Below are 23,981 nucleotides of genomic sequence, written 5' to 3' on the forward strand. Positions count from 1 at the left end.
CAAATAGTGCCGTTATTTTGCAGACAGCTGTAGAGTCTTTTAGTCTAACTGTATATGCCGCCATGCACACGCTCATTTCTCAGGTAAATCCTCTCAGACAGCCACGCATACAGTATATTTCCAGGTGTAACATCCATATGGAAATTCTGTTCTGTTCCTGGTGAATTTATCAGTTTATCAGCTACTGTAGATGAAAGAAGAATCGTTTTTAGTGGGGTTGTGGTTCCTTCTAGTGGTTGTACTGAGACATGACGGGCTCTACCAGAAGTGAAATGGATGACATGCCCTTCAGCTCACTTCAAGGCCTATGGAAAGGAGGCTGGGTCACGGGCGGACATGGGTCTTGGGGTATTGGGGTATAACACATGCACAGTGTAACTGAAGCTGCGGATAATGGATAATAATCTGAATCTTTGTGATTCCTGGAGATGTTACAGGCAGCAAACAACACAACTACAACCAGGGCTGCACGATTATGGCCAAAATGATAATCTCGATTATTTTGATCAATGTTGAGATCACGATTATTTACCACGATTATTCATTGATTTTCGTAACAACATATTTTTATTGCACTTACACATTAAAATAAACAGAGCACATGCTGTGCTACATTCCTGCTAATGTACAAATTAGGCCTGCACAAATGAATATTCACCCTACCCTTTTGCTAGCTACATTTTAAAGTTAAATGCATCAATCTGGTGCACTTTGAGAACAAAATTAGAAACATTAAGAGGCTAGATGAACAATGTTACGCTCTCAGATTAATCATAAAAAGTATAGATAATAGATAATATCTATCCCCAAAAGTGAAGCCAAAACATCTTGATCGCCGGCTGGTGGCTGGCTGTTAGTTTAGGAAGTGCTTGATTTGATATGCAGCAGAGTTTTCTATGAGCGGAGCATTTTAAACCTCAACATCGCTGGCGATCACATCTCACTGTAAGCTGTCTGCAGCCACATGTCCATGATGATGTTACACAAATAGTCTTCCTCTGACAGCCTGAGCTCAAACAACCTGCTAATGTCTATACAGTCACAATCTCACTGTAAATATCTCTCCCACAGGAGACACTTCAGACTCAAACTCACTCCTCATGAAGTACAACAAAGCTCCCACACCAACTACAGCATCACAACACCACCTACAGCATCACAACACCAGCTACAGCATCACAACACCAACTACAGCATCACAACACCAGCTACAGCATCACAACACCAGCTACAGCATCACAACACCAACTACTGCATCACAACACCAGCTACAGCATCACAACACCAGCTACAGCATCACAACACCAACTACAGCATCACAACACCAACTACAGCATCACAACACCAGCTACAGCATCACAACACCAACTACAGCATCACAACACCAGCTACAGCATCACAACACCAACTACTGCATCACAACACCAGCTACAGCATCACAACACCAACTACAGCATCACAACACCAGCTACAGCATCACAACACCAACTACAGCATCACAACACCAGCTACAGCATCACAACACCAACTACAGCATCACAACACCAGCTACAGCATCACAACACCAACTACAGCATCACAACACCAGCTACAGCATCACAACACCAACTACTGCATCACAACACGAGCTACAGCATCACAACACCAACTACAGCATCACAACACCAGCTACAGCATCACAACACCAACTACAGCATCACAACACCAGCTACAGCATCACAACACCAACTACAGCATCACAACACCAGCTACAGCATCACAACACCAACTACAGCATCACAACACCAGCTACAGCATCACAACACCAACTACAGCATCACAACACCAGCTACAGCATCACAACACCAACTACTGCATCACAACACCAGCTACAGCATCACAACACCAACTACAGCATCACAACACCAACTACAGCATCACAACACCAGCTACAGCATCACAACACCAGCTACAGCATCACAACACCAGCTACAGCATCACAACACCAACTACAGCATCACAACACCAGCTACAGCATCACAACACCAGCTACAGCATCATAACACCAGCTACAGCATCACAACACCAGCTACAGCATCACAACACCAGCTACAGCATCACTACAGCATCACAACACCAGCTACAGCATCACAACACCAACTACAGCATCACAACACCAGCTACAGCATCACAACACCAGCTACAGCATCACAACACCAGCTACAGCATCAGACAGACAGACAGACAGACAGAGTGGACACAGCCTGACCATAGAAACAGGCTGTCACAGGCAGAACAGACTACCCAGGGAGGCCAGGCTGTGTTCACATTGTTATACAAGAGAAGTGGAGACAGATTCTCACTTCTTACTGTGCTGTGAGAGATGTTTTCTTTGAAAAAATAAATAACATTATGTCCTGAGTTCATCCATCTCCCTGATCCTCAGAAAATACCATACTTATGTGGGGAGAAAAATCAATGTGCAATATTAGCTGCAAAATATGTTGACTGTTGCCATACAATATGAGGTGCTACAAGCTCCGAACATGTTTCTGATTAACTACAGCTGTAAAAGAATGTATATTTAAAATGTATTTGGTATATTGTGATTGTGATTATTTTGTGGTTAATTCTTGTGAAATGTAATTATTCATTAATATGTAATTTCGCTTTGGCAATAATGTTACCTGAACATTCATGCCAATAAAGCTTTTTTGAATTTGATAGATAGATGGGGGAAGGAAGGAAGGAAGGAAGGAAGGAAGGAAGGAAGGAAGGAAGGAAGGAAGGAAGGAAGGAAGGAAGGAAGGAAGGAAGGAAGGAAGGAAGGAAGGAAGGAAGGAAGGAAGGAAGGAAGGAAGGAAGGAAGGAAGGAAGGAAGGATTTAGTCCATAAGGGATAAGAAGTCAGTGATGTGGTGCTCATAGAAAATATCATATTTGTAACAGGACTCAGAGCAGCCTGAAGCAGCCTGGCTATCCCTGATAAACAAAACTTAAAGCACATCACAGCAAAACAAAATAGATACACCCACCAACATATAGAAGCACAGCCAGGCTTCTGTATGTGGAAAACCAAACTATACAACATGTCAGGTCACATGAAGCACAACAAACACAGTAACTGTAACAAAAAGTCATGATCAGAGCTGCAAATAATCACCTGTCTTCATTATCAGTCAGCTGATGACTTCTGGTGAATCAGTTAGTCTGTGAAATAGTGATCTGTTTTTTTTCTTTTGTATCAACCATCCTTTCAAAACTCCAAATGAGGAGCATGCAAATCCTCACGTGACAAACTGGAAACAGGTGCTGATAAATGAGCCACATTGGCTATAAGCTACAACCGTCAACAGTTGGTATCTGCAGCAGTGACGTCATGACTGTAAACTGATAGACGTCCTACCTGCTCGATGACGATAACCACGTGTCCGTGACAGTGATCAACAGGTGCATCTTGATTTTAAAACAGTCCTGGAACAGTTAATAGTCCACTCCTGAAGAGTTTTTCCTCCTGTCGGTTCATGCTCAGTGTTTAGGAAGAGGTGAACACGCGCAGCAGTTGAAGCCCCGCCCATCCACACACCTGAGCTCACCTGGCCAATCAGTGAACAGAACAGCCTACCGAGCTACCTGCTGGGGGTCACTATGGGGGTTTACCTCCAGTTTTTTTTTAACTTTTTTAGCTGATTACATTTTCACATAAATTATATAAAACATACTCAAATTATTAGATGATATGTTCAGGACATCTTTGTAGTCCTTTTGTGTCTCTTTGTAGTCCTTTTGCATCTCGTTGTAGTCATTTTGAGTATCTTTGTAGTTGTTTTGTGTCTCTCTGTAGTCATTGTGTGTCTCTGTAGTCATTTTGCATCTCTTTGTAGTTGTTTTGTGTCTCTTTGTAGTCATTTTGCATCTCTTTGTAGTTGTTTTGTGTCTCTTTGTAGTCATTGTGAGTCTCTTTGTAGTCTTTTATGTCTCTTTGTAGTAATTGTGTGTCTCTTTGTAGTCTTTTTGAGTCTCTTTGTGGTTGTTTTGTGTCTCTTCATAGTCATTCTGTGTCTCTGTACTCATTTTGTGTCTCTTCGTAGTCCTTTTGTGTCTCTTTGTGGTTGTGTTGCCCCTTTCATAGTGATTGTGAGTCTCATTGTGGTGTCTTTGATGTCTCTCTGCAGCTGTTTTGCATCTTTTTGTAGTTGTTTTGGTATCTATGTAGGTTTTTTTGTGTCTCTTTGTAGTTGTTTTGGTATCTTTGTAATGGTGTTATGTCTCTTTGTAGTTGTTTAGAGTGTCCTTGTGGTCATTTTGTGTCTCTTTGCAGATGTCATGTGTCATTTTTTGTTGTTATTTTTTCTGTGGTTGTTTTGCCCCTTTTCATAGTCGTTGTGAGTCTCTCTGTGTCTCTTTGCAGCTGTTTTGGCTTTGTGGTCATGTTGAGTCTCTTCCTGGTTGGTATGTGTCTCTTTGAGTAACATTATGTAGGTGAAGGCCAGGGCCAGGGCACCTGACACTTTGACACCTGACACACTGAGTAAGTCACTATGTCAACAAAAAAGGCACAAAAACAAGTTGGGATAAAATCACTTAACATAAAATTAGATTGTATTATGGTTTTGTTTCATAATTTTTTCTGCTATTTGTATTTGTATAAAAAGTGAAACAGCATTTCTATAAGTATAAGATTCCTGGCAGCTTCATCTTTTGTTAAATTGAAAAAACAATAAGTAAATTTACAGGTGAGTTTATGCTGGGAAAAAAAGGACATCATGCATGTGTGGTGAGGACAGTTTAAAGTTGCTAAACAAAGACAAAAATGAATGCAGACACAGTTTGACCAAAAGATTAACCTTAAATGAACCCGAACTCCCAATTTCTCCCCCCATGCTTGATAGAATCATTACTGTGGGACCTCTAATGTGTGGCATTTTATGATCATGTTATGGAGAAGTGTGTCCTATTATCAGACAGTGTCCTCGTCTCTGCTGGGCTGCCACATCTCTCCATGCTCTCTTCACATCTCTTCTCTTATTTCAATGGTGTTCCTGTGCTGAGAGGCCACTACAGGCCTGCGACAATGACGCCACTGTGTTATTAAGCTTTGTGTTGTACTATATTCATCTACCCCCTCCTTCATCTCCCTCTTCATCTGACCCTGTTCTCTCTCGCTCTCAGCCTTCTGCCTCTCTGGCAGCTTCTTGCTATAGATCTCCTCTTTCTTCTTCCACTTCTATCTTTTATTCAATGAGCCATGACTCAATTCACATTTGTCTGTTGTTTGCATGGACGCCTACAGAGTTCTTCTCAGTCTAAGAAAGCGGTGAGGACAGAGCAGCGCAGGGCAGCTGGAAACTCTGCTCTACATAAATGTAGGCCGGGGCTGATGGGGTCTTTGTAGTTAACCTCAAAATGTACACACAACTGTAAATGTGAATTACAAAATATTCATTGTTTGGATACAAGTGAATTAAGATTATAGATAACACAAAAATAAAGTATGATAATTATATTGTTCATTTTATTTATGACACTTCAAAGATACAAACTTTACACAAATAAATGAAGATTCACGAGTGGAATACTTTAAGTACACTGCCATGATTAAAAGACAAGTACGTCGGCTCAGTTTTAAAGCTAGAGTGAAGATACTGTTATCATATGAGACTAGAAAACCTGAGGAATGCACTACACACTACTGTACACTAAGATACTAACCATGTCATGTTAGCTTGTCAAAAAGGAGGCTAAATAACGCTCCAAAGTTACGCTAAACTTTGTCAAGGATAAAACTGTCATGGCCATTTTCAAAGAGGTCCCTTGACCTCTGACCTCAAGATATGTGAATGAAAATGGGTTCTATGGGTACCCACGAGTCTCCCCTTTACAGACATGCCCTCTTTATGATAATCACATGCAGTTTGGGGCAAGTCATAGTCAAGTCAGCACACTGACACACTGACAGCTGTTGTTGCCTGTTGGGCTGCAGTTTGCCATGTTATGATTTGAGCATATTTTGTTATGCTAAATGCAGTACCTGTGAGGGTTTCTGGACAATATTTGTCATTGTTTTACTCGTACGTACAAAATAAAGTAAAAAAATAAACCAAAAGAAACAATAATATTGAATGAAAATTGTCATGAATCATCATTTATCTCTTCATAGAAATAGATATGAGCAGGAAACTGTATGAACTGAGCTCCATCTAGTGGTATGTTTAGAGCTAATCTATTTTGTTATGAAAGGACTATTAACAGTCATCTATACCAATGTTTCCATCAGCAATGTGCAATTAAACTCATTTTTAATTGACTTATCAGATGTATTGCTATTGGCCCTGTTCTTGTAAGTTATACTAAGAGAGGCACTCTGAAGCATTAAGACAATGGAAGTGGAGCTGATGGTAGTAAAAGCAGTTTGGGCCTGTAAATCAATAAGAAAGAACTGGGTACAAAATGCTGCTATTACTCTTACATATCCAGCCTTAATCATCTTTTTCATTATAGTACTGGATACTGACAGTATACCTTCATAGTACAAATGAAACACACAGCTACATGTATGATTAAATATCTTTAATATGATGTATCATTCACCTTTGGGTTCCCTGCCAGTGTGGACTTCAAAGACACACACAAAAAATAACATTTAAAAAGTGACTTGAAAATTAAAAATAAAACGTCTTTACAACAATTTTAAACCCACAAGTACAAGTACATAGTGTATATGCAGTCCAACTCACTGTGTCGTTTTTATTGGAGAAAAGCTTAACATGCATTTTCCAACACCAAAGAATATTATGCAAAGTACTGTATGCCAAGAAACGCATGCATCCGCATTTCATTGTACACATGGAAGATGGTGAAATGAAACCAAGTAAACCATCATTTATACTTCCTCCAGATGTTATTAAAACACTGGCCACTTTACATACAGTACATCATCGTCAGCATAGAACACGGTTTCTAAAAGTATATCTGGACACCAAAATGCATCATGGGAACATTTCAGATTGCTGTTGTAGATACCAACTTCTCAAGGCTGCTTCTCGAGATCTCAACTTAATGTTAGTAACGCAGGCTTTCTGTTAAAGATCTGTCGTCTCCAAGAAGCCCAAAGTGAGATCTATTTGACTTGACAAAGCTCCTTCAGTTGTCTGTTTTTGCAGGCGGAGTATGTGTAAAAGAATGGAATGTGTAAAACTGGACGGAACCATTTAGATTTCTTAAATACATTTTTTTTTTTTTTTAAGTGAATAAGTGCAACGATCGTCAATTATTGGACAGAATTTTGTCTTGAATACAGAATGCAAAGAGAATATGTGCAACAAGCCTACAATTCTATACAGGAACAGAGCTCGTAGTTTTATGTCGCTCTCCGAAGGGCATGTTGAACCAACAGTATCATTTCCTCCCTCACTGAATCTCCCGGTGAATCACAAGTCACTCATTTACCCACACATCCTGCACAGTGACGGATAGTGGCAACACAGAGTCACTGAATAAGCAATAAATCAATCACAATACATTTCTCACAGTAATGATAATGTCAAAATACAGGTGATTCTGTAATACAGGAAATATAGTGCAAGACAAGATTAACTAAACACACCTACACTGGCTAGATCTTTTTTTCAGAAAGATTCACTCAATCATACAATGTATCTATTCACTGCATTATGAAACGCTTCAATTATATTTATAGACGGACCAAACAGCAACATAATTCAAACAATTCAGTTCTAGCCTTTTAAATGTCTTTGAATAGCCATATACATGGCAAAAGGCTGAACTGGCAAAAAAGCACAAAAGAGTTTAAAGTGTCTGCAGTGACAAAAGGAAACAGCAACCAAGTCCAAAGTCAAGAAAACTACAAATGGCACATGATTTCACAATGGCACATGATAACAAATAACCAATTCCCTTTTCTATTGTGAAGAAACCAATTTAACTGCATATTAAATTGTATTTTATTAAATGGTATTTTAACTAATAATTGACATGAACCATGCCCTGTTGTGAATTTGTTTTACAATAAATACAACATAGTCGCTTTGAATTCCATTGTATTATTGAATGCGGAATATTATTACATTTTTAAAGCAGCACATGCTCAGACTGAGGAAACCCTGTCTCAAAGAAACTACGTTTATATACTACGATGGATGGATCAGTGAACGGTGCTACCAGCCAGGCACAGAGGAGCCCTTAACAAGAGACTCTGTTGTAAGCATTTCTCAATCAAACATCAAACGGCTCAGTTAAAAGCAGGGATTTCCTGATCATGTCTTTCGATTCCGGATCCTTTAATATTAAGAATCTACTGATTCACAATCTGGTCTTATAATTCATCTTTATTATATTGTTGTTATTTTCTCTTAGAGGAGCAGTATGTCAGATTTGGCGGCATCTAGTGGTGAGGTTGCAGATTGCAACCAACTGAAACTTCTCCCGTGTGCCCAGCGTGTAGGAAAACTACGGTGGGCGACGAGAAAACATGAAAATGTGAATGGCGGTCGGCTCTGTGAAGAGGACCCGTTCATTCTAAGGGAAGAAAAACACAATGATTCGTATTAGTTTGTTTATTCTAGTCCATGTGCTACTTTTTTGTAGTGCAGGACTCCTTATTTTCTTGATTTAAAAAAAAACTTTCCATATGGTATTACGTTTCTTTCAAAACAAATACTGTTGCAAATTCGTACTATAAAAAATGTCCTTTCTATGAGACAGGGTTGTCAGGGGATACCTTGGACATCTTAACCTCAAATGTCTTTTTCGGAGGGCTCATAAAAGATTGTTTTGTGATTTTTTTTCTGGATCACATGATTGCAAATTTACATAACACATGGACATTTTTTGGTCCAGTTTTAAATAATTGGTAATGATAGGCGAAGTTAGTTTCTGATTGATCATGCCATTTTCAAAGTGTGGCGCTACAGGAGGCTTCCACCCAGACTGAAGGGGGTGAACTTCTGGGCCTGCTGAGCTCCGATCTCAGCCACGTACAGGGCCCCCGTCTTCAGGTCCAGGTCTACCAGGTGGGGCTTCACGTCATCGGCCAGCTGGATCACACTGACCACAGTGCACTGGCCGATCAATCCCACCGGTGGGGCATCCAGCAGCGAAATCTGGTTGGTGTTGAGCTGGACGACGACAAAGTACTTCTTGTCCGGGGTCAGGCGGACGGAGAAGGGCGCGTCCTCGGTGAAGCAGCTCCCCCACGTCCCCAGCCAGTCCCCGGTGATGGAGTTAAAGACCTGGATCCTCTTATTCCCCCTGTCGGCCACCCACACCCTCAGGGCGTTGTCCACGGTCACGCTGTGGGGGATGTAGAACTGAGCCATGCCTTGTCCTTTCTCTCCGTGCATCCACAACACCTCCTTATCTTTGGACAGCTTGATGAGGCGGTTGTTCATCCCGCCGTCGCCGTCCACGATGTATATCTCTCCGGAGTCGTGGACGAAGATCTCAGCCGGCTGGTCGAACTGCAGAGGGTTCAACCCGGCACCTGCCTTCCCTCGTGTACCAAGCACCTGACAGATACCAGAACAGATTCAACACCAAGCAACATCTGGCTTTTCTAATTATATATATATATATATATATATATATATATATATATCACACTAAATACTTTAATGGAAAACAAGCTAGTGGAACCTTATATTGTAATATAGTTTGGGCGAGTACTTTTCCTACAAACCTTCATAAAATTTGAGTTCTCCAAAAACGTTTTGTGAGGATTGCAACTCGCAACATCTCCTCTATTTAAGAAAATCAAAATTCTTACTATTTATGATGTCAATATTTCTCAAATATGTTATTTTTATTTATAAGATACTTTCTGGTGGGAATATTCCTAAGCAGTTCAAGACCTATTATAAAACAAATTCTCAGGTCCATTCTTACTCAACCCATCAATCTCTAGATCTTCATCCTCCTAAATTCCTCACTAGTAGAGGTCAGTTTTCAATAAGATTTAGGGGAACCAAATTATGGAGTAGCTTTTCACATCTATCAATAAACTGTTCATCTGTCAAATGTTTCAAAAGTCGCTTAAAAGGGGTCATTTAATTGAATTGCTGTCTTGTAATTGCTTTTCCCCATGTTGTCCATGTATCTGTTTTTATGTTTTTTATTTTTTCCCACTCACAATGTGGTTTGGTTATGATTTCCCAGAAGTCTTTATAAATATTTAAATCAATATCCTCCTCACAAACACTAACCATACACTTCCACGTAACACACACTCACATACACACACCTGTCTTTTTGATATTTTTACTGTATTGTTATTGTTGTTATTATATATATATATATATATATCTTGTCCTAATTGTTATCACTATTATATAGTCATATTATTTCTTTATATTAATCTTGTCTCTATAGGTGGAGGCTTCAGATAAGCCCAGTGGGTTTTTTGCCTCTTCCTGCACTGTATATTATTCATTTTTGTTATGTTGAATAGTCTTAAATTGTGCAAAACAAATAAACAAATAAACAACCCGAACCAAAGATTTCTAGTGACAAATGAAAATGCTAGATGAAGCAGTCACCTGTAGGAGGTTCCCAGACGGTGAGTACTGTTTGATGCAGTGGCCGTACGGGCCGTTGCCCACGTCTGTGATCCACACGGTGGGGTTTGACGAGGCGGCGTCTGCTAAAAATATACCGTGAGGCATCTCCAGGGTGGTTGTGTTCCAGGCCATGAGGAAATCACCATCCGTGGTGAACACCAGCACCTTGGGCACATTGTCACCTAATAGCAAAGCAAAAGGCAATGTGTGTGTGAAATGTTAACCACATTTTTATACTGATTTGATTTTCAAATTGTTCCAAGTAAAGTGTGGTTAAGAGAATAAGGGAAGAAAACAATCTGGAATTAATTTCACAAATGTTAATGAACATTTCCATTTAATTTGATCTCTCTATTAACCCTTTGAGACCCACATTGTTTTTTGTCTTTTTTATAAGTATATATATTAAGTATATGATGGTCATCCCCATGCTTTATTATGTCTCATATGTTGTTGCAGCAATTTTTGGATTGATACCATTTGTTACACAGATTTGGTGCTAAATTTAACTGCCAAAACATGCCTCACATGTTATTGTTTTGGTTGTCTACATCCCGCCCTCTGCTGACGCAAAGCACGCATGTGACGTCATCCCAATGCTTTCATAGCCATATCTGGTGACTTTAACCATGCCTCTCTTTCATCCACACAGCGCCCTTTTAAACAGTTTGTGAAATGTTTTTATTAAACCAGATAATGATCTTATACTGCACTAGAGCTTTTACTCTTGTGTGTTATATTCTATTTTAGCTTCTATCCTAGCTTTTATTTTTTAAATTGTTTTTATTTTCTAATGTTTAATGTTTTTATAACTGTTTTAATTATGTCGTAATGTTCTTTTGCACTTTGTCCCAATGTTCTTGAATGTTTACATAAAGCACTTTGAATTGCCCTGTTGTTGAAATGTGCTATACAAATAAAACTGCCTTGCCTTGCCTTGAATGCAAAAAAGAGGGCCTTTAGAGATGGAAATAGGGAGGAACTGAGACGAGTGCAGAAGGAGCTTAAGGGTGAAGATCAGGGAGAGCAAAGACATCTACAGGAGGAAGTTGGAAAATAAGCTACAACAGAACAACATGAGAGAGGTGTGGTCGGGCATGAAACTCACCACAGGCTACAATGTGGCCAGCCAGCCCATGGAAGAGGATCAAGCCAGAGCCGATGAGCTAAACCGTTTTTTTAATAGGTTTGAATCAAGTACTTCTGCTCAGCCATTCTCACTCCCTGCCACCTGCCAAAATTGTATAAAGGGTCTAAATATTGTATATTTGTGACATCACAAATGGACACAAATCTTGACAGCTTCTTTCAAATGCAGAGTTTCTGAATACGGGCTGTGTGTATTTCCCTGTGGATTGAGCGTTTCGATACTTTCACAGTATTTATATAGGACTTAAGCCTGCTTTATAATAAAACAACTTGAAAAAATCACTTTTTTTATAATAAGAGACCTTTAAAATAAAGTAAATGTTTATATACATAATACCTTTTATATTTACTATATTATATATATAATAATGCACACAGTGCACTTTCATAGACTAAGCTACTGGAGTTACCCTGCACTATATTCCTTTTTAACAGTCTCTTCTGCACTATATTCACTTTTTTAATAGTCCTGTATCACAGCTGTTACCCTGCACTGTATTCAGTTTTAACAGTTTTCTTCATCTCCTTGTATTTTTATATCTGGTATATTTTTTTGTACTTTGCACTACTAACTTTTGTACTGCCTTTTTACTAACATGTTTTGCACTATGGAACTGTGATGCTGGAAACTTGAATTTCCCTCGGGATCAATAAAGTTACTATCTATCTATCTATCTATCTATCTATCTATCTAACCAAAGGGTCTAAATATTGTATATTTGTGACATCACAAATGGGCAGAAATCCTGACAGCTTGTTTCAGATGCAGAGTTTCTGAATACGGGCTGTGTGTATTTCCCAGTGGATTGAGCGTTTCCATACTTTCACAGCATTCATATAGGACTTAAGCCTACTTTATAATAAAAAAACATGAACAAAAAAACACTTTTTTATAATATGGAACCTTTAAAATAAAGTAAATGTTTATATACAAACAAACATGTTTTTTAGGAATATCATCAACAAACCTACATTTACAGTACACAAACAAAATAAAGCAAAAAGCAGATTAGCTGTAACTTGATGAAGTGAGTCAGAGGTCCTGTATGTGTTTGTTTACCTCTCTGTGCCACATACACCACCCCAGCATACTGGTTGACAGCCACTCCGAACACGTCCCCGGTGAAGAGCTCCGGGTTCTTGGGCCAGCCCAGGTCCAGCTTGTAGAGGGGTCTGCCCAGCATCTGGTAGTCCTGTCTGAGGCTGGAGCTGCCTGGCAGCTGGGTGACGATGGTGCCGTACAGCACCATCATGAGCACAACGAATGAAGCCATACTGGACGCTATCAAACACGTATGGCCTCTCTTCTTCATCAGCATCAGGGCTTCAAGCTGCTGGCTGGTGGTGCATTCAATGTCCGGGTCCAGTGACGGTTGCTTTAAACCTGACTAGCTAAATGTTTACAGAGAAACACCAAAGACTGGGGTTTATATATAATTTATAAACCTACAGACCACATTCACTTCCTCGAAACGAAAACAAAACAGAGGGCAATTTAAGGGAGTAACACAGTGCATTTCCGCCCAAAGTGTCACAGTAAAAGCATTACTAACATATCAAGACACACAAATCCATAATAACGTTACTCTAAGGTTACTAGCCAGGTTTAGGGGGCCAGCAAGTGTTCAAACTCAACGTGTGAATACATATCTGATACGTGCTTGTACGTATTTTACATAGACAGCTGCGACAATTTCAACGCTATTATTTTAAAGCTTTTAATTTGAAGGGCAATCGTTTTATACTCCCAGTAGCTTGACGCAGCAAATCATGTGACCAAAACGTGCTGTAGGGCTGCGACTAGTGATGGGAATTCCGGTTCTTTTGGCTCAGCTCACCAAGAAGAGCCGGCTCTTTCGGCTCCCAAACGGCTCTTCGTTTTACCACTTCTGCCTTTTATAATTCAGCCAAATTTAGCGCTGTTTTGACCTATGATTAGTATGTGTGCACATATATCACTTAAATTATTCAATATAATTATACTAAACCTTATAATTCCCTGAATATCATAATTTTACATGCTGCTTCGTTTCCGACTGTCACTCATCTTGTCTGCTATTTGTGCACCGCACTCCTCTCTCTCTTTCTTTCCTCCTCTCCCTCCTGCTCTGTACCGCCGCGCACTCCCGCCCCTCCCTGCTTGATGGCATGATTGTCTGTCATCACCTGACTGGTCACACGGTCGTCATTAACACAACATTCAGTCTCAGTCAGTGCATGGAGTGCCCGTGGTGCGGAGAAGATCATCCTATCATTCTGCCTTCCTTGAATTAATTAAAGGGACTATTTGTAACTTTCAGAATTGCTTGTTAACAGCGTCACCTGTGGCCGTTAAGTCAACGAAAGTCAGCGTCGGGCTCGCGCTTGCTCGGTCTATATAGACATGAACAGTGAGGCGACACACGTCAGCTAAAACCACAATATCACTCTATATTTCACCTGCTTGACAGTAATGTTAGCTGACCAGACAAAGGTTTCCATGGATCACTGCTGATCCTAGTGTTGGCTTTTCCTGCCTCAGCCCCGCTGCTTCAGCCACCGGGGCTGAGGCAGCGGGGCTCCGCAGCGAGTAACGTTGTCGTCTCCGAATGCGCCCGGAGTGAACAGGGAGACATGGCACCCGGTTGGAAACGATAACATTTCTCGCTGCAGAGCCCTGTCACTTCTGTAATGGAAATTCTTCCAATATTCCGAGATGAGTCCTAATGAACGCTGAAATAAGGATCTCGAACAGATGAAATGTCTTTGTTGTATTTTATTCTTGCAAGAAGAGGCACTGGTTATACAGAGTCACACAAAGTCTGCAGAAGAGTGCGCTCCAGCAGATTATTACAATGTGACTATATAGAAATCTACAACAGGGAGTGTGAGAAAAGGAGTTGTTTTGCACAGATAAAGAGTTGTTTTACCCAAACAGTGTCCCAGTAAAAGTCAACACTCAGTACTTTCCCACTACATGCGACGAAGATAACACAGACAGTAACTTTCCACTGTTGCATAAAGAGACATCAGTGTAATTTTCCACTACACTTCACAAGACACGGAAAACCTCTGTTGGTCTGGAGGAGCTGCAGCATTTACTTCTGCACAAACGTCCACTGTACATTTACTAGATATTCTCAGAGCTAAACTAACTCTCCTGCAGTGTGTAGTGTGCGCCCACGACGTGAGGTGGAGCGAGAATGCACGCGTTGTGTGAGTGAAAGCAAGCAGGCAGCGGAGCGGTCTGAACAGCGTAGCCACACGCGAGCGCGCATGGGATCCCGACCCGGTAGATTAATACGTATAAGAAGTTACAAACAGTCCCTTTAAGTAAAGAAAAAAGAACGGACGGGAGCCGGCTCTTATTGTTCACTTAAAAGAGCCGGCTCTTTGAGTCAGCTCGTTCGGAGCCAACACATCACTAGCTCTGACGTCACGACGTGCTGACGTCAGCTCTGTGCTGTGGTGGAAGCGGCTGTGCTTCCCTGACCCTGCAGCTAAATATTCTTATGTTCATTTCCAAGACTCCTTTTTCATCTTATTGCGGATGACAGTCCGTGGGGGACAGAGAGGAGTTTCATGTAGTGTAACCCGTCGAAGTATCGAGTCCATGGAGGTCGTGGACAGCCCGCTGAATCTGGTAAGTTTGGTCTTGATGTTGCAATAACAGGCTGACGTTACTGGAGCGTCGCTAAGCTACACCGAGCTAGCTGCTAACTGCTAACTGCTAGCCTGGACATGCTACACACATGGTGTATTTACGTCCTGGTGTTGGAGCATGGTCAGCTACGGTCGGTTTTATTATGTTCCTCTATGTAATGTTAAGAAGTATTGTTGTTGAATGTGTTACAAGTTGTTAACCTTACTTGTTTACAAGGCCATTAATAATAACCTGCTGTTAGCAGGTTTCTTTTATATGGCTTCACTGTTCCCATTCTCAATTACACAGGATAATTATACTAGATATATTAGATTAGATATTAACCTCAGTATTATTTAATATCTGTAATGTCTCCTTGTTGTCATTAAGGACAATGACTGTGACATTTCCTTGAAGGAAGAGCATTGTAAGGGAGTCAGTATTTATTTAACCCTGAGTATCAGTATCAACCTATATATAGATATAGATATAGATCTATATCTATATAGATCTATATCTATATATATAGATATAGATATAGAGAGAGAGACATGGGTGACAAATGAAAGGAAAAAACAATATATCATAACCTACATATTACATTTATTTATTGTACATACTGCACAAACTATGTTCACCCATTCACTCTGTATCTTTTATATCTCTATTTATTGTTTTTATAATTTTTGTATACCTTTACCTCTCTTGTGTTTCACTCTTTTTGCTGATGTTGCTGCTTTCACACCTGAATTTCCCTCTGGAGATTAATAAAGCTTCATCTTATCTTATCTTATCTTATCTTATAAGGGTAGTATGTAAGGTAAGGTAAGGTAGGATCCAGAACAGCTTCAGTGTTCCTTGTCATATATTCTCCAAATGTGTGGATGAACACAATTCTCTTAAAAGATATTTCTTCATTTGGTGTTTGTTTATGATGATAGTGGAGGATATAGCCAGGGCCGGCTCTAGCCCTTTTGTTGCCCTATTATGTGAAATTTGGATTTGGAGCGCCCCAGGAGTGGTGTCGCTTTGTATTTTCATAAATAACTGTATTTATTATAATATAAATAAACAATTGGTTTGTTTGTTTGTTTATTTAGATCCCCATTAGCTTTTGCTTAGCAGCAGCTATTCTTCCTGGGGTCCACATAGTTTACATGGTGACAATACAAAAATACACATTCACACTACTCATCATACACTAACATAACACATCGTAATACACGTCAACTGTAATTAAAACAATAACTACAAAAACACAAAGAAAATAGAGCGGCTCCGACTGAATCTATCATGATCTAACAGATGAATATCATCTTTAACATGGAATGCCCATAATACCCTTACACACCCAAGAATACTTATTAATTACTAAAGTTTCTTCTTGAGGTGTATTTCTTTCTTTATCTTTTGTTCATTTGTTACCTCAGTGCAGAAACTGAAGAAGGGCGCCCACTGGCATTTAAAAAATATATATATATTATTTTTGCTGTTGTTTAGAGTGCGACCAGCGCCCCCCAGAAGGTGGGGGCCTGCAACGATTGATTATCATTATCTATTAATCCGGGGATTATTTTCTCTATTAATTGATTAATCATTTTGTCTATAAAATAATTGTGAAAAATGCCTATTCAAATTTCCCAGAGCCCTAGGTGACATATTTAAACTGTTTTGTCTGACCAACAGTCCATAACCCACAGATATTCAGTTTACTGTCCTATTTGATGAAGAAAGCAGCAAATCCTCACATTTGAGAAGCTGGTACCACTAAAATGACTGAAATGATAAATGAATTATCAAAATTCTTGCCAATTAGTTTTCAGCTCTAGTTGTATCCTGTGTAAACCCTGAACCAAAGAAGATTGCCTTGATTTGTGCGATATTGAACTCCCTCCTTCTACCTCCCATCTAATTTGGTTTTTCCACCCACTTCCTCTTTATCAAACTGCCTAAATTCTTTTCAATCTACCCCCTTTTAAACAATACAGCTGCCCACTGACTGTGCTCTTTGTCTTCTCTGTTTTAAACCTAATTTGAATCTGTTTTCCCTCCATGTGTCCGCCTCTCTCTACAGGCTCATCAGCAGTGCAGGACGGCAGACCGTTTGGTAGTGGCTGGGAAGTATGAAGAGGCCATCTCCTGCCATGGAAAAGCAGCAGGTAAGTTAGTTCAGTGACACTGACACTGTGTCTGTGACACTCATGCTTTTACCTTTAAGGATAGCTTGTCTTATGGCGCGTTCACACCAAGAGCGAAGCAAACTTTTCGTGCAGCGCGATTACATACAAAGTCAATAGAAGCAAATTCGTACCGGTACGCTGTGTTGCGAAAACCTATCAGCATTGAGATTCTCCTCAGAAATGGAGGAAAAAAATATTGTAGCTTTCTGTGGTCATCCAGAGCGCCGATAGTACATCATATCTGTACAGAGACCGGACCAAACTCTCAAACTCTGAGTATAAATAGATGTGTATAAACCACAACGTTGCTGCCATATTTATGTCTAGATGATGTTATGTTGAGTGTTGATGGAGCAGCTGCATAGCCTGGTACTGATCGATCCAAACTCCTTTCAGAAAATAAGCATCTTTAAAGTTCTTTGCTTGTCGTCTTGTGGACAGACCTGACAAAGCATGAATTCTGTCTTTTTACAAATCTGCATCATTATGTAGTTATTTCAGCATCCGTTTGATCCGTTTATTGCAATTAAATTACAGCACAATGTGTTTATTTTGGGTTTATACCACAGTAGCAACATGTGGCTTGTTAGATACAGTCAGTGCAATGGCACTGTATGTGAATACAGCTCGCCGCCGGGTGATGTTATCAACCCAGACACGATGGCGTTTGGTTTTCTGACATGTGGTACTTCCACAAAACGGCTCCAGTGGTTATTTCTTCCATCGTTGATGGCGGAAAGAAAAGTTGTTGGTATCTTTGGAGACAAGCTCCTTCTCCTCTCCGGCGCGTCTAGCGCGAATGAACACATATAATACCGGCGGTCCGACTCACGCGAGTAAAGCGAGGCGAAAATTTGCTTCACTCCTTGACACATGCTCATATCAAAGTTTTCATTATTCTGTTTTTGAAGTGAAACAACCCCTCTAGGGTTCCTACACAGTTTATCTGATGTGGTTGTGAACACCGTCAAATAACAACTCAGACACATCACTATCACTTCACAATCATTGTTTCATTTTCAGTCCAATGCTGGAGTACTGAACCAGCACAACAAACAATGTGTCAGTGTCCCAATACTTAGTGTATGCGTTAAGTTTCATGTCTCATAGAATGAATGTAAATCGCTACAGCGTTCATTGTCCGAGGCTGTTAAGTATGTATTGTGGCTTCTATTTGCATTGATAATGGAAGTTTGTGGTTCAGAGGAGCAGGCAAAGTTGTTGCCCCCCTCCTGTGTTTCTCACCTGTCTGTCTCTGTCTCTCTCCCAGATCTTTTGACAAATGCAATGAAGACAACACAGTGTGAGCAGGTGAGACATTCCACTTTGCGTGTAGGGGAAACTCTCGCGAGATGGTTAAAGTCAGGCATTGACCTCAAAAAGTTAAGATTAGGATTGGCTGTCGGGCAGCGAGTCTCGCAAGAGTTTTTGCAGATCTCAGATCAGACTTCGTAATTTGCGGGTTATCTTCTAGACGTGACCTTTTCTAACTTCCATTTATGTCCATCGCTTACTTTATGCTCCTCTGAGAAGCGGCCAGGCAAAAGTTTAATAAATAAATAAGTAAGTAAGTATAGTATACATATTTATAATTTCTATTGTTCAACACACAGGTCATTTTGGTAGAGACATTAAACATGACAATAGAAGAGAAATAATTTAGTTTTACGTTTGTACGGCACTTTGTAGGCGGACGTTTTACTGGCATCCGGTAGTCGCTTTCAGTCCAAAATGGCAGAGACGTAGCTCTGCCGCTGGGCGCTGATGTTGCAATGGAACGAACAATAGACTTTCACTTCTTATTAATATATAATCTTTGCTCTAACTGCTGATGTGAATCCACTGCTGGACAGGTAAGGTAGGTAGAGGCAGGAGGGGCTGTCGTCTCAGCCTGTAAGTCTACAAGAATTCACCACATTTTAAGATACGTGGCAAATTAGGCCAAACGGCTACATACAGTCAGCTTTCGTTAGAGCTTATTCATAACAGTTAGTTATCAGCCTCAGCATACTATGCAGGGTCTGAAATTATTTTTGGCCAAACCGCAGAGGTCCTTCAAGTACCGATAACAGAACCGACCTTAAAAAAATCTCTGGACACTTACAAAGTTCATTTCAGAACCAAGTTTGTACCTGTTTACTAATGCTTTACAGACAAGGCTGCACACTGACATACAGGCCCTGTTCACACCTGGTATTAACATGCGTCCTTAGTGATCCGATCACAAGTGGACTGCTTTAAGTACGTCTGTTCACACCTGGCATTAAAATGCGTCTCCACATGTGTCTTCAGTGACCACTTGTGATCCGATCTCACTTCCCCACCCCATATGCATATAAACACGTAGTAAACACACGGCTAATACAGCAGGTGTGAACAGGGCCTCCGTTTTTTTGCCTTGTGTCAGTTTGATATGTCAGTGTTACTATTAATATTGCGAGTGCTGTGGCTGGTGTTAACGCTCCGTGTCTGTAGGCTCGTCTGTCCATGGAGCTGCAGAGGGACAGTCATATCAAACAGCAGCGACTGATCCAAGAGCGCTGGAAGAGAGAGGCTCGTCGCGAGGCAACGAAGGCCCGACCCGGCCAGGTGCAGCCCTCCAGCAGCCCAGCCCTCCTTACCCAAACCCAGACCGCAGGCCAGCTGCAGCCCCACGGCTCCCCGGGCCTCTCGGCCGCAGAGGGGGGAGGAATCAGGGAGAGAGAGTACGACACCTTGCTCTACCAGCTTCAGACTCGGCAGACCGGAGGCTGCCAGCCTTTGACTCCACTGTGCCCCGGATATAAGACCACCAAAGACGACAAAACTCGCCTGGAAGAACAACAGACCACCATCAAGGACCTGCGGCGCCTGGTCGACCACCTGATGGATGAAAACCAGCGGCTGACGACCGAGAAGGAGCGGCTACAGTCGGAAAACGTCCGGCTGCGCTCCGAGGCAGTCGAGGCGGTGGACTTTGGGGAGCGCTCGGAGCTCTGGGTGCTGCCACAAGCAGGCGGCGCCATGGGAACAGGGGGTGGGCAGGAGAGGAAAAGCACGGGGAAGGGAAAGGAGATCGCAATCCCTCAGCTGCCACCGCTGGAGATGCCAGCTCAGGAAGATCTGTGTCTGGACGACCTGCCTCCTCTGGAGCTGCCAGAGGACATCCAGAATGAACTACAGGAGCTACTGGACAGGGACAAACTGTTATAACATGTCTCACACACAACACACACACACACACACACACACACAGGCACCAGGGTTCAACCAATATGGCTTTGAGTTTGGATGCACAGGCTCTGTCTGATCAGACCTCTGCTCATGTTAAAGAGGACAGAGACATCACAGAGACGAGACAGAGCTATGATGGAGATTCCAAACTCTCTGCACTAATAAGAATGATACAAATGGTGCAACAAAACTAATAACAATAACCGGCAGGTGAAGTGATAACAGCTATACCACTAATACAATGCAATCTATGGTAAAGGAACAGTTCACCCACATTGTCAGATGGAACATCAGTGAGATTGTGATGGATGTTGAGTCTTTTGCATGGTGTCTGGAAATAGCCATTAAATAACTCTGAACAAGTTCAGTGTTCGGAAGCTAAATTATAGTGATTATATCTATATCGTTATATCTTTATCCATCCCTTTAAGTGATGCTGGAAATGTTGTATTGAGCAGAAAGGTGTGTGTGTGTGTGTCCCATTTGCGTTTTAATTCATTTTAACGGCGCTTCTTCGCCATTTCTTTAACGCATTAACGCAACTTGCGATTTTTAGGTTGTAGCGAGCTTAGTTTTAAAGCCAGAGTGAAGATACTGGCATCATATGAAACTAGAAAACCGAAGGAATCCATTGATACCAGCCATGTCCATGTCTAAATCACGCTCCGAACTTACGCGAAAATTTGCCGAGGAAAAACTGGCATGGCCATTTTCAAAGGGGTCCCTTGACCTCTGACCTCAAGATATGTGAATGAAAATGGGTTCTACGGGTACCCACGAGTCTCCCCTTTACAGACATGCCCACTTTATGAGAATCACATGCAGTTTGGGGCAAGTCATAGTGGGCTGCAGTTTGCCATGTAATGATTTGAGCATATTTTTTATGCTAAATGCAGTACCTGTGAGGATTTCTGGATAATATTTGTAGGCCAATGGCTGTAGCGAATGATGATAATTTGTCAAGTATTTAATTAAGTAAACATTAAACAACAATATTATGTTATTTTATTATGATATTGATGGATTTTCGTTTTGTAATTTGTATTATTACAAATTTCAGTGTGATTTTGTATTACCTTTTTTTTTTACTTCAGCAACAGAACCAGGGAATTCTTATTTCTTTTTTAACTCTATTGAAAAGAAAGAAGAAAAAAAGCATCAATGTGACGTGTTAGTTAGAAACACACCGTTGCCTGAAACCTTATCAATGAAAACAACTGAACTTTCCTTATATCTGTCTTAAAATCTTCCTTTGTTAATCATTGTCTAGTTTCTGAATGAATATTCTTCCAGAATATGTGGGTGAACTGCTCCTTTAAGAGCCTCATTGAAAAATGCTCAGCACCAACTGGACCGCCTGTTAACAATGTCAGAGCTATTGGTCTAACCCTACCACACACACACACACACACATATACATCAGGATCATGTGATTCAGTCACAGAAATGCATATTGCTGTTGTTGAAGAAAAACTACATTGCTGCATTTTTTATTTTCTTTTAGTGTACTTGAATTAAAGGCTTCAATGATCATTTGTGTATGTAGTGATTTTTTTCTTTATGAGCAGGTCTTTGGCATGTCACAGCTGCCAATGAGAGAATACACACACTGATTTTTTTTGCAGATTGGTGTTTTTGTGCAACAACAGCAATATAAACACACACACACACACACACACACTGATGACATTAAAGGGATAGTTTGGATTATTTGAAGTGGGGTTGTATGTATACATAGTCCGTGGTCTACAGTAGATGGTGGTCAGCCAGCGAAGGAAAATTACTGATTTTGTCAATGGAGTCTGGTGGCTTTGAAGAGAGCATAGACGGATAGAACGGCTTCAGTTCCCCATCATAAAGGGCTGTTAGATGGCGAGGTAAAGCTGTGAAAATATTCTTAATGTAGTGTACACTTAAACTGATTTTTTACGTGTCTAAAATCCATTTTTCTACCGTCCCCGTCCACAGCAGTACATTGCTTTGCTCCCGTGCTGGTACTCCTGTCTGTTTCTCCAAACTAGGGCTGTGCCAACCTCCATCTACTGTAGGTAATACACTGACTATGGATAAGTACCTTATCGACCCCACTTCAGAACATCCGAACTATCCCTTTAACTAAAATGGGAATGCAGGCTGAAGCACACACAAGGTGATAGAGCCTTGCAGACATATCCAGTCACTGCTTGTTCACACTGCAAGCAACAAAAGTTGATGACTCGCTGTTTTCTCTAGAGCTTTGCAACGAGAATGGGATGTTTGCTGCCAGTGTTTTGCATGTTTAAACCGGTGTTGCTGCTTGCAGCTTTCTCGAGAGTCGTTCATCCAAACGACTTCACACTCGACACAGCGCTTCCTCGGGTCCTGAGCAATACACCCGCCAAGTGTGAAGTTGACTGGATAAACGGTTGTCGAGAAAATGACTAATAAATATGTCTCGTAGATCTCCGGCGTCTGCTCCTGAATGTACTGTAGCGAGCGACGGAGAGCGAGCGGTACCCAGCATGCCGTTCAGCGGTGTAACAGTTTATAGGGCCCCTCTCAGGACACTACTCATTGTGTACATAACAAATATGTCCCATAGATCTCAAGAGCTCGCACTCAACACTGCACTTCCTTGGCTTTAGGAAATTGTGATGGGCATTTTTCCCTAATTTCAGACCAAAAAATATAAAAATTAAAAATTATTGGCAGATTAATTGATAAGGAAAATAATAGTTGCAGCGCTACTTGCTGTAGTTACACGATACATCACAGAATGTGGCAATGCAGTTGTAGCGGCGTACTGATTTGAACTGCATTACCATGCAGTGGCATATAGAGAGGGGAAGTCCCGCCCCATCCGGTGGACCACCATGGGACCTTAATTCGGAAAAATATGAACGGTAGTCAACGGAAAGAGACTAATATTTTTTTGATCCCGTTTGAATTGCGCCATGAATGTCGTAGAATAGAGTTGTTTAAAACAGCTCAGTGAACTATATCTCTCGTCTCGTACAATATACATCACCGACACTAACTATGACCACGCACAAATGAAACATTATCTGACTCGATGTGTTTTATCCAGCGACTCCTGGTGTTTTTATCAGCCGGGAAGAGAAAGAACGATCAGACACGTTACTGGTGTCGATCATCCCAGTAGGAAACACACAGACGTCGTAGATTCCGAGAGAGACGACTTTTGGGTGTGTAGTTTTTCTAATTATGTGCTTTCACAGTCTGATACTTCAACACTTTTTGATAGTTTTGACTTGCAACATTCTGT

The 23,981-nt window shown here is 40.9% G+C and overlaps 2 protein-coding genes across 2 annotated transcripts; one reads left to right on the forward strand and one right to left on the reverse strand.

Annotated features, from left to right (window-relative positions):
- Nucleotides 1-6,533: 6,533 nt before the first annotated feature.
- LOC141758314 (NHL repeat-containing protein 3-like) lies at nt 6,534-13,214 on the reverse strand. Its single transcript, XM_074619566.1, has 3 exons — nt 12,762-13,214; nt 10,532-10,734; nt 6,534-9,505 (listed from the first exon to the last, which is right to left on the reverse strand). The coding sequence occupies exons 1-3, from the start codon at nt 13,018-13,020 to the stop codon at nt 8,906-8,908; spliced, it is 1,062 nt and encodes a 353-aa protein (XP_074475667.1). The 5' UTR covers nt 13,021-13,214; the 3' UTR covers nt 6,534-8,905.
- A 1,889-nt stretch (nt 13,215-15,103) lies between these two features.
- nrbf2b (nuclear receptor binding factor 2b) lies at nt 15,104-22,249 on the forward strand. The gene is made up of 4 exons (XM_074618887.1): nt 15,104-15,323; nt 17,398-17,482; nt 18,774-18,814; nt 19,979-22,249. Exons 1-4 carry the CDS (start codon nt 15,231-15,233, stop codon nt 20,693-20,695), a joined length of 936 nt encoding a protein of 311 aa, XP_074474988.1. The 5' UTR covers nt 15,104-15,230; the 3' UTR covers nt 20,696-22,249.
- Nucleotides 22,250-23,981: the final 1,732 nt, after the last annotated feature.

The sequence above is a fragment of the Sebastes fasciatus genome, chromosome 20, assembly GCF_043250625.1.
Source record: "Sebastes fasciatus isolate fSebFas1 chromosome 20, fSebFas1.pri, whole genome shotgun sequence".
NCBI lineage: Eukaryota > Metazoa > Chordata > Actinopteri > Perciformes > Sebastidae > Sebastes > Sebastes fasciatus.